The sequence below is a fragment of the Phodopus roborovskii genome, unplaced genomic scaffold, assembly GCF_943737965.1.
Source record: "Phodopus roborovskii unplaced genomic scaffold, PHOROB, whole genome shotgun sequence".
NCBI classification, from domain to species: Eukaryota; Metazoa; Chordata; class Mammalia; order Rodentia; family Cricetidae; genus Phodopus; species Phodopus roborovskii.
The window spans coordinates 33044031-33056395 of record NW_026126410.1 but is presented as its reverse complement, the minus strand read 5'-3'; the positions used below and the strand labels follow the sequence as shown (position 1 = coordinate 33056395).

Genomic DNA, 12365 nt, shown 5'->3' with positions numbered 1-12365 from the left:
AATGTTCGTTTGTTTTTCTCTTACAAATGAGGAAGCAGAAGTCAGAAAAATTGAGAATCTCCCTAGTGGAAGCAGGCTATAAATAATGTACATTTGTTTTTAACTAAAGTTCTAAACTCTCACCTCTAAGGGTGACATTGTATTATTGGAAACCTAACAGGAAATATAAGTAACATGGCATAACATACTTGACTGAACACAAAAACTTAGTCTCTCTGTGAATATACTGTACTCAGTAATAAAAGAGCTGATTCATCACCTTTTTTCTATTGCTGTTAAATTTTAAATGAGTCAATAAATTCTCTAATTCTAACTACAAATTTCTCTAATTAAAATAATTGTATAGCCAGGAAACTAGTAATATTTGGGCAAATTTCTTTATCTCCTTGGTCTCTGCAAGAATTGCTTACCCAGGAACAATTTTAATTTCCTTGAGCAATTGGATTTCTCTTACTTCTTTTTAGCTACTGTTCAATTTTCCAATTTAACACCTCATTGTCAATGAGTTCAATGTGATTTTCATAGATGATTTTAGTTTCTTAATTTTACCTCATTATTCTTAGTAATTGCCTTTACGTATCATTGCTTTTTCTCACATATAATGTACCACTTTTACTCCTTAATATTAATCTACTTCATATTAATGTAGAGAGTTGCCATCTATCACATCAGTCTGGTTCCATCCAGCTTTACATATTTAGGATATTTTAATAGTTTCTCGTTAATCTCCTCTACTGTCCCTTCAATCACCCTTGTGTGTTTCTCCTCTGGAATTATATTACCATGAAGGATATATGGATGCTGAAACTACTATCCAGACAACAAGCCCACTGGGGAAATTTTCACTGAGTACAGGAGAACTAAAAGTCCAGGAATCCTAGGCAATATGAGAGAAACTCATCCGAGCTTTTCTTTTACATAATTTATATGTTCTTTCATTTAAATTTTGGATTTCACAGTGAGTTGATAATGATTCTGTTTTGTTCACTTTTCCATATATTAAATTTTTATTTTAAATCTGGAAAACAGCCTAATTCTAAATAATAGACAACTTTGTCATTATGTATAATTTTTCTTCAAAAATGTACTTTTCAAATTATGGTATGCAAAGATAAGATTAATTTAACTAACTCCTCTTTTTCTGAACTTCCTACTATGGATGTTTTGTAACATTTTTTGAGGTTTTCCCAAGGTGGTGGACCTTCTATGGAGACTAGAATTCATGTATTGCTTTCTTGTTATAGATTTCATTCAAGAGAAGAGTGAACATTCATTTGTGTATAATTCCAATATCAATTAAAATTATTACATGTTTTACCATTGTAATTTGAACATGGTAAATAAATGGAAATATATTTCACATATATCATAGTACATGTAAGTATATACACTTTATATGTATATGAATATTAGTATATATGGTACATATATCCTACGTGTATAAATATATTATATCTCTATGTAGGACAGGAGTAATAAACCAAAAAAGATCAAGTTTATAAGTATCTATAAATGAACAGAATTCAAGCAATAATATTTTAGCCAAAAACCTGTTTCCTAATATTGTACAGTATTATACTTTGAATTATTATAAGTGATTGAGAATAAAATAAGTCATTATTAATATTTATTATTTTTTTAATTTATTTTACCTATATTTTTGAAAGAGAGAAAGAATATGAACTTGGGTATTGTACACTGTACTCCTTACAGGGTATGTTAGAAGGTAGGAAATATTAGGGGAAGGGAAAAATGCAATTCAAATACATTGTATGAATTTGTATTTATGTATGTATATGCACATACAAAAAGTCATACCCAATAACTTCCAACAATAAGCTTAACAGGATCCAAATGATGAAGTGATAGAAATAATTAAGTCTGATGTTAGAGAAGTTTCCATATGATTGAGTAGGCAAATACTTGCCTGGTGAATAATAAAAATAAACTAAGTTGAATTTGCCTTTTATTTAAGTGAAGACAAAGAATGAGTAAAATGCCACTCATCACTTTTAAAAATAAATTAAAAAAAAGCTTGACTTCAGTTAACAGATTTATAGAAACTGGAATGAAATAGGAAAAGATAAACAAATATGAAAATAGTAGTTGATAAAAGGATTAAGATCACAACTAAAATTGGAACCTTAAACTTGAAATGACAACAGTTGAAGAGATGGCTCTTTTTTGAAGAGCAGATACCCAGATCACTTATTGTGCTCTATAACCCCACATAACTCTATTTACAAGGGATCCTATGCCCTTTTATCACCTCCACAGGCACCAGGCACGCAAGTAGTTTACATAAATACACTCAACCTAAACACTCATTGAAGTAAAATAAAATAAGTAAACCCAAATACATTGGCAACAATAACAACTATAACAACTTCTGTAAAGATACCTCTTTATATCCTGACCATAAGAACAGGTTCTGGGAGAGATTCTTAGACAGAAGCCAGTCTTGAGGCTTCAGAGGTTTTTCTTAGAGGCATGGATGAAACTTACATTCATCCTTATCTCTTTTGCCTTTCCACCTAGTCAGGCTCCATTAAACTATGAATGAAACTTATCAAAGAGTATTTACAATGTACCATGCAGTGCATCAGTGATTTCAACTTGGCAATTTCCTGATGAAGCAAAGATAGGGACTGGGATGATCCAGTGTGCCTGCTATGGCTTTATAGAACAGGCCTGACTTAGATCTCTGAGGAGATTAGCTTTTCTGCTTTGTTGACTAAGGTGAGCTGCCTTAGAGATTAAATGAGAAACAGGTTTTCAAGGACTGCTTTATTGGCATCTTGCCACCTTAACTAGTATCTTCTGAAGGTTAAAATACACTAGAGAACAGAGATCTTTTACACATTACAATTACTTGTAAATCACTGTGAAATTGATAATATTAATCTGAAGATATAGCAATATTTTAAGTACTAACTTTAATTCAACTCTGAGGAACTATTCCTAGGAAAGCAAGCTAAGGTTAAATATAATTTGAATAAAATTAGTACTAATTATCAAGACTATTTTCAGTATACGCACACTAACATTTATCCAATTGAATTTTTTTCAAAATATCCATTGTATACATGGAAAATACAGTGAAGTCGATCAAATATGTAAACATATAATAATTAATTTTCTTATTTGGGGAAATTAACTCTAGCCATACAGGTGTTAAGAGTTTTTTAATGTCCTCATTGTCATAAAATAATCTTATACTTTATTGGTACAGAAATACTAACTGCTATAAGCTTTATTTCTGAAAACTTAACATTATCTCGAACTTTATGAGGTTAATAAGGCTTGGTACTAGGATGGCCTCAATACAAGCCATTTCTGTAAATGTATCTGTGACTACTACTTACTCTGTCCTGTTATTTGTTTTTCTCAGTGAAGGATGCTCTCTATCCTAAACTATCATTTTCTTCTATTATTGATTGACTCCTTTGAAGACAGTTTCTCCCTCCAATGTCTGGTTTAAAATCAATTATTTTCTTGAGTTATCTCTTGCATTTATTCTATGCTATGTTTTTTTTTCCTTTTGTATCAGAACACACTACCTACCTCCTTAAAATTACTGTATTCTATCATGTTAACATTCTCTTACTTCATAACCTTTCCTACATTATTATGTAGCTTACGAACCAAGGTGACTTGCTTCCCTATTTTTCACAATCTTCTTTATTCCTGTTCTATCACAACAGGAATACAATATTCATGTTATATCAACATACAGCCATTAGAAGAATAGAAGAGATATTATAAGTTGTAGATAAAAAAGTATATGTGACATATATTGTTAGATAACCAGTCAAATGGACAAATTCACTTCAACATCTTACATTTAAAGTATAATTTTTCTCAATACATTTCTGGACATTTTTCTATGGGAGAATTACCCGAGTATTTGCTGAAATGGCAAATACCCAGGCCCATTGTTATTTTTCTTGAAAATACACATTAACTTAGACACTAGGAATCTGAATTTGCCATCTCCACAGAAAGTTACCTGAGAACTTGAAGCCCCAAAAGTAAGTATAAGACTGAGTTTTCAATTCCTATTTCCATCCTATGCTATGATTTCTTCCTGGTTAGGATTCAGCCTCCTCTCTGTCAGCCATGTTTAGCAATCCTTCCTTGTTTTGCTCTTCCATTTTGCTCTTCTTACATTCAAGTCACTTTGATCCTACAGTTTTGCCCTCTGCCACATCATATTTTCCTATGTCCAGCAATTTCAGTATAGGATTAATTACATTTCTTCTGTCTGCTTTCTCTGCTGAATACTGTTTCATACTATTTCATTTAAATGCAAGTAAAGTGAATTTTAAAGCCTAAAATATATCTATTTTCCAAAGTACTTATATTTGTGCAGCAGAAATTTGCATAGTAGGACAACAGATTTGTTGTGATTGCTAGTTTAGTTACTGCTTCCAGCTATGTTATACTAATTTAAATAACATCAATAAGCTTCTGATATAAAAGTCTTTTTTATACTTATTAGGAAATACAAATATTTTATAGTAATGGAACATTTAAATAAGGCATGTAAAACCATTAATTACTCATCTGTCATATATTTTTAATTTCTTTTCTATTTGACAATCTTGTCCTGTGAAATTAACTATTACTGTCTGTGGAATGTCAATTGCACCAGAAAATACATTATCATTGTTATCACTGTTGTTGGTATCATTCAGTGAATTTCTTTGAATATTTATCAGTTTTTACTTTATGAGTTTATAATATAATTCCAATTTTTTTCCATTCCCTTTTCACATTCAAACCTTCCTATGTTCCCCTCCTCATTCTCTTTCAAATTCATGGTCTCTTCCTGTCTTCATTAATTGCTACTATATGCATGTATGTGTGTATGTGTATGTGCGTTAGTGTGTGTGTATGTGTATTCATAAGTAGAATGTACTCAATCAGCATAATTTTACTGCTATGTATGTTCTCAATGTTCTCAGTACTGACCACTTGATGTGTTCTTCCCTTTCTGCATCTGCATTCCTTAGTTGTGTTTTTTTTTTTTGTTTGTTTTTTGTTTTTTTGTTTTTTTTTTCTTTTTTGCAAAGGGTGCAGAATTTCTAAACTTTCTCCCATCCACTTCAGCATGGCTACTGATATTGGCCTTAATCAGCTCATGTTTAAGCAATCATACAGTTGAAAATTGTATGTGTGAGATTCTCACATGGCTAGAAGACACAATAACACAGCAAAACCCTGATTTTATGTCTATTTCAATCATTCTGCCTTCTCTTATATAATGTTTCCTTAGCTTTAGTTGCAGGGCTGTTTTGTAAATGGATCCACTGGGATCGGACTCTATGAATCTGCATTTTGTTTGAATGTTGTTTTCTGTAGTGGTATTGATTTCTTTCAATGGTAGAGAAGTTGGTAGACTAAAAAACAAAAACAAAAATCATTTGTGTGTGTGTGTGTGTGTGTGTGTGTGTGTGTGTGTGTGTGTGCGTGTGTCTTGGAACATCTGGGAGGAGTGAAGTGTCATCCTCTACTATTTTAATTTAATTAACATTGTCAGGCTTGGCAACAGCACCTTTACCAGCTAGACCTTTTGCCACATCAATTGTTCCTATTACATACATTAGATATCCTTTTAGCTGAGAAAATAACTTCAAATATTCATAGTTACCTATGAACCTTCAAAGTATTAATGGAGTCCAGTCGCTAGTGTTTCACATAAGGTTTCAAGAGCAATACTCTAAGATTATGCAGCTTTACATGTCTTTTTAAATCAGAATCACTAAAAGTATTAAATGTTCTGTATTCCTGTTACAGAAACAAAATACAATATTTTGATGACATTTTAGTTATTGTCATTTCATGCAATATATTACCCTTAATTTTTACTTGACATGAGAAGGGCATGTCAGATAAATTTAGGCAGTGATAAAACCTGAGACATATATTCATAGTATATTTTGTATCAAATCTTCCTGCCATAGCACAAATATTCCTGATAGAGGCCACAAAAATTCAAACACAGAGAAAATTTAAATGTAATTCCATTTTAGAGTGAAAACACTAAAAATCCTCAGCAAACTTACAGGAAGTGTGGGAAAACATAAACAAAAAAACTATAACACTAGGCAGAAGTAGAATAATAATATAAAGATTTGGGTATAATGGAGAATTAAGTTTCCAGTGATGATGGATAATCTCCCTTGCGACTACATGCTATATATGAGGAGAATCATTGATTTAATACAAGAAAGTATATAATACTATGCATCTTTGCTTTTAATCATCAGAAATTATTATTTATATTCCTGCCAGAGTAAAATATTGATGGATGTTGTGAATCAACATTAGTTTTCATTTGCTTACCTTCTTTAAGGAGAGTATTCCTTCCCTAGTGTCTTTATCAGTGGAGATAGAGAATATTCCAATCCCATCTCCATTGGTGATGGAATAAGTCATATCTGCATTTGAGCCTGTGTCTGCATCATTTGCCTTAATTTTCCCAACAGGTGAACCAACTTGAGCAGACTCAGGAACATACAGCTGATAGTGTTCTGGAAAAGATTTCATATTAAAGTTACTTAAAATAATTTTTAAAGGGTACATATCTCATAAGAAAATAATGACAACTTTCTAATCTACATCACCAAATGAACATTGTATAGAATAAACTCAATGGATTTCTTTTAAACTTTTAAAGTATTATACTAGAATATGGAATATTTTCTACCATGAAACTAAGTACAGAAATGATAGAAAATACATATATCCCATATAGGTGAATTATTAAATCATAAGTATAGCACCAAATGATTTTTTGCTTCCCTTAGTGTGGAGATCAAATATGTATTTGTATAAATACATATATATGAGAGGAAGAATATATATGTCTGAGAAAACATATATGAGAAAGAAAGAGAGAAGAAGAGAGCATGATTGAAATTTATCAGGCAAAGAAGGAAAAGAATAACAGAAAAAATATAGGCTATCATTTTAAGAATAATTTATATACTGCAATATATAAACAATGCCAAAGTAAAGATATGAAAATATTTGGAAATGTATCAAACATTTCTAGTTATATCTGTGAAGATTTGATGGCACTGCAAATATAGTGAAAAGAAAATTCTTTCACAACTGAAAGCAAAGACAGTGTTTACATAAATAGTGCTGAAGTAGTTGTGCAGTTATTTCTGTTTTGTTTGTGTTTATTCAGTGTTTTAAGCATACTCACACCCTAAGTATCATTTTTATGATTTGGAAACAAACACAAACTGATGTTATACTTATATAAAATATTGAGTTGGTGTTCCTATATTTATTTAAATTCAATTTAAATGATCAAATGAATAATGATAACCAAACAATATATACTTTATTATATATGAGGGTTGAAGTGGAGCTACTCTGAATGGCTAGCAAGAACTTCATCTAGAAGTCATGGTTTAATAAATAAAATCTAGCTTACTTTTCTAAGGGGAAGGGAATAACTTCTTCTGACTTGTGGATCAGGGAGGCCACAGATGCCCAGAAAATAGCTGAGGTTCCTGAAATTTCTTTTGCTTTCCCACCAGAACATAAACAATGAGAACCTATTGTTAAAGATACATGCTGGGGTCCACAAAGAAAAATGGAAATGGAATTAAGCAGCACATGTCCTCCTCACTGTCCCGGTTTTTGTGGAGTTCAAAAATATCATGCAGTCTGCTGAAGAAGAAAAGTCATCAATAATTCCACTCAGTTACAAATCCCACTAAGGAAAATATTAACCAGCCATGCAACATGTGTCCATTGTAAAACAGGAGTGTGACTATTATGGGAACCACAGATTCTTCCCTAAATCTCAACCCCCAAAGGACAACATCTACACCTGGTTCTATAAACTCATTAATAAGCCTACAACAGGGAGGAGCTTAATTTTGTTTTTTATCCAAATTGACATATTGTCTAGTCACATTTGAAATACATAAATACAACCATAATCAATGACTATTCTCAGCATTAATCAGAGAAACTTCTCTTTGCAGTGAAATGTGGTACATGAAAGAGGATTGTGTCTGTACTCCTAAGCACAGTGAAATTATGGCAGTGGGAATTTAAAAAAAATTAGGACTCAGAAGATAGGGGACAGGACTGTGAAATAGCCATCTTCGGGGCAGGAAACAACCAATTCATTAGTCCAGACTTTCTTCTAGCATCTTCAGATGCCAGTAAGGGTTTGGATAAGATAGGTTATCAATATTTAGACATGGATTGTTGAGATTCTTGAAGAGCTCTAGCCATAACTGAGAAACTATTTCTCTATGATAGATTGCCTTCACTTTTGTTCACCCAATGGTAAACCCACCTGGGCTCCAATGGATAATTACAAAACCGTGGTCAGAAAAACAGCATTGGTAAAATAAATGGGTCATACATGAAATAGTAATGAATCTCAAGGAAGAACCTGGAATAAGTATGAAGGGTTGTTAGGACTAAAAACAAGATAAGAGACAGACAGTGAAAATAGTAACCAGGAAGCATGAATCACATGTAAGAAAATTACAAAGAACTAACTCAATAAGAGTAAATAAATGATTCTGGTTAAAATAGACACTTTGAACATCTCCTTTTTAGTTTGCAGTCATTAATATACTTATAATTTTAAGTGTGTTAAATAAGATGTGATGAATAAAAATGTATATGCTAATATCAACTGCACATAATGTAATTCATAAAATAAAACAAAACTCTCAGGACAGAAGCTAGTGAGATAATGAAAACAGTACTGTAAATAATCTTTCAAAGAAAGATTCTGACCTTAAGAGAAAAACAAGAAAAATAGAAGCTGTCATACATTTAACTACACTAACAAAAGGTAAGAGAGAGAAAATCCAAATACAAAAATTAGAGAAGACAATGAGGGAGCTTATAATAGCTACCAGTGGATTTGAAGAAGCATCAGCCTTTCAGACTATACTCCACTGACATTCAGAATTCAAAAAATGTACTTGATATATTTCTAGTTACATGGGATCTACCACCAGCATCACAACTATCAATGTTACCACCACTATCACTAATGCATCTACAACAAGTCATGAGGTCGAAGTTCTAGATGAAAAGTTTCTCAGCTAAAAATAGCCAAACCCAGATTCACCAACAGATTCTTTGGTGATTTCAGCAGGACTTATAGAAGAACTGAAATCACTGTTTCACAAATTGCTCTATTTAATTGAAAAGGAAGAAAAACTACTAAGCTCCATTTAAGAAGTTAGCATTATTTTTTTTAAAAAAAGAAAATAAAGACATGAGGACAACAACAAAAAAGAAAAGTATAGATCAATTTAACTGATGCTCACAGGCACAAATTTTTCACTAAAACACTTGAAACCAGATTCTTATGAATACACTGAAATGTATTCACTATAATCAAATTGTTTTCATCACAGAGATAAAAGAGTAGATCATTATAAGACAACTGATAGCTTTACTACATCACCAAAGCAGACACAAGAACATGTAGTGAATAAGGTAAAATAGCAGATGCAAAAACTATTAATTTTCAGCCATCTGTACTGGCCTGTCCTTAGAGTTCTGACAGGATACATCCTTATCTGCAGCCACTACGAACACCACCTGTGCACATTCACTATGTTCCTTTTTAAAAGGGTCCTGCTTTCTCAATCTCCACTCTCTCCTTTTTCTCTCTCTCCCTCCACCTCCTTACACCCTCTTTCTCTCTGCCCCTCTTCCCCTCTTCCCTCCTGCTGTTCCTGTCCCTGGAGCTCAATCTCGCCTCTCCCCTGCCCCCCCCCCTCTTAGCCCTACCTTATTTTATTTCTTTTTTAGGTAATTTAAAAAGAAATCTTATTTTACATTACCAACCCCAGTTCCCTCTCTCTACTGTTCTTAAATCACTCGCATTATCTCCACATCCACTCCTCAGAGAAGGTAAGGCTTCCAATGGGGGATCATAAAAGTCTGATACATATTTTGGGGCAGGACCAAGGCCCTCCCCCATTTATCTAGGCAGAGAGAATATCTCTCCATAGGGAATGAACTCAAAAAAGCCTGTTCATGCACCAGTGATAAATACTGGTTCCACTGTCAACAGCCCCATAGACTTCCCAAGCCCCCTCTTTTTTATGATCCCCTGCCCTAATTAAAAATATAAAAACCCTCAGCTTGAACCCTGTCTCATGGCATTTTTCTCTCACATGCTCCTTTTCTTAAATTACAACAGAAAGTTTTGTGACAAAATGAAACATCTCATAATGAAGCTTTAAAAAGGTAGAAATGGAAAAAAATGACATATCTCATCATAAAAGATACAATACCCAATATTGTATTAAATGGGGAAAGATTCAAGCTATACCATTAATACTAGGAAGGAGATAAGATGTCTCATTTGTTGCCTTATTACATGAAGCACGTGAAAATACACAAGACAACCAGACAAAATAAATATTAAACAAATAAAAGAAATTAGGAAGATTGATTCAGGGGAGAAATAGATATGAGAAAAGAAAGAGAGAGAGAGAGAGAAGGAGAGAGAGAACAATAATAAAGGGAGTCATTATAGGTTTGAAGAGAAAACTGGCTCTAGAGAAATATCCAGAGACCTACAATGTAATTAGGTGATTGCTTCCAGAAGTCCTATTCCTAAGGTCAGGCATTTAGATAAAGGTCTCCATTCCGTTGGGAGCTTCAGGAAAGTCCCTGATTGATAAAATACTCATTCTTCTTATCTCTAACAAGAACAACTTGTGGTCTTTCCCTTAACACAGGAATTGTGCCTATTGTCAAGGTCAAAGGGAGATTCCTCAACTCCTAATCTCAAGCCACACCCTAGCTCACATGACCTGTGTCCTGTTTAATCAAAGATTGCACAGTGCTGGCTGCCATCCTGATTCACCCTAAATTTCTTTCCTTCTCTTGCTTCCATCCCCGCTAGCTTCACTCATCCTCTTTGGGACTTGAACTTCTCTGTTGAAGCAGGTCTTTAGCAGATGAACACTTTCAGTAATATGCTAGGATATAAACAGCATTCCTGTGTACCAACAATGAATATTTCAAGAAAAGTTTAGGGAAAACTTTTAATTCACTGCATCCTTAAAACATCTTGCAATAAAACTTGCCTACAAATGCACAGAATCTACCATGAAAATTTGAAGTCATTAAATAAAACGGAGAAAACTCTAGAATATTAAAACATCCCCCACTCCATGCCCATGGATAGGCAGAACAAAGCAAAGCATCTCTTAGCTTGTTAGTACCCCTTTGGCTACCATGTAAGATCTTTGGATAATCTGCTATAATTTCCTCAACACCTGATGCCTGACCTTGACTTTCATTTTATATGTTAGGTGTCTGCATTTAAACTTCACAAAACCACCACAGCTAGCTTTAGTTCTATCATCTGCAGCTTCCTCATCAAACTTCTTACCCTCATAGAACACACACAGTCATGTCCTGTTCTGCTCTAGGCTTCAATTTAATGGGATAGTGCATATGACTGTGTCTCTTTTCCAGATCATTAAGGTTTTCTGAAAATCAGCAACATGCCTTCTTCCCATTCTGATAAATCACAATTTGATTGTAATAGGATTTTAACTTCCTTTGTGACCCTTTAATATTCCAGGTTAACTGTTCAATACAAAAGGCCCTGACTTCCAACTAATTTCAGGGTTTATCATGCTGTCCTACCTCAATGCAATTGCTCATTTTTAACTCGACCTAAAAGATATCAGACTCTTTCTTTCACTGGAGAATTTAGAAGCAATTGAAGTACTAAATGTTGGTGTAATTTCAATGTTGTCCTTCAGGAAAGATAACAGCCCAAGGAGAAGTATATGTGTGACCAGTCTCTGGGGACTCACAACACACACAGTGTTAATTGGGTAAGTGTGCCCTCTTGTGCGGATATGGATTATGTTGGTCCAAACAATTATAAGTGTAACAATCAGGACCTCTGGTCTCAGACCACTGCAACAGACATTGTGATGGATTAAACAGTTTGCATTATTGTGAGGATTAGTGAAACAAGACATCAAAACCCATTTCAGGAAAATCATACCTATAGAATTGTTTGTAATAGGTCAAATATAACTTTTAATTTGCAAAATGTTCATTATTTATCAACTGGAAAAAATTTAAGAGACTATACTGGGTCATACGTATAAAAGAAAATTAAACTTATTAAAACATACATTAGGGATACTGAACTTTCTTCAAAATGAAAAAAAAAATGGGTCCCTAAAACTTAGTAGCATTAAGTATCACAACTATTTTTAATAAAATGTTATTTTTCTGTGGATGAAGATTAGACCTTCTGAGACATGACGTGAGGTCACTTAGATGGAACTTTCAGAATCATATTGTATATAACATGTTAAAAAAAC

General features: G+C 33.1%; 1 protein-coding gene across 1 annotated transcript in view; it reads right to left on the bottom strand.

The window, feature by feature from the left end:
* Cdh18 (cadherin 18) overlaps nt 1-12365 on the bottom strand; it is a 235501-nt gene that overhangs the window by 72685 nt on the left and 150451 nt on the right. The window contains exon 5 of the mRNA XM_051182583.1: nt 6349-6536. Coding sequence (XP_051038540.1) covers nt 6349-6536 — 188 coding nt within the window. The remainder of the gene's footprint in view (nt 1-6348; nt 6537-12365) is intronic.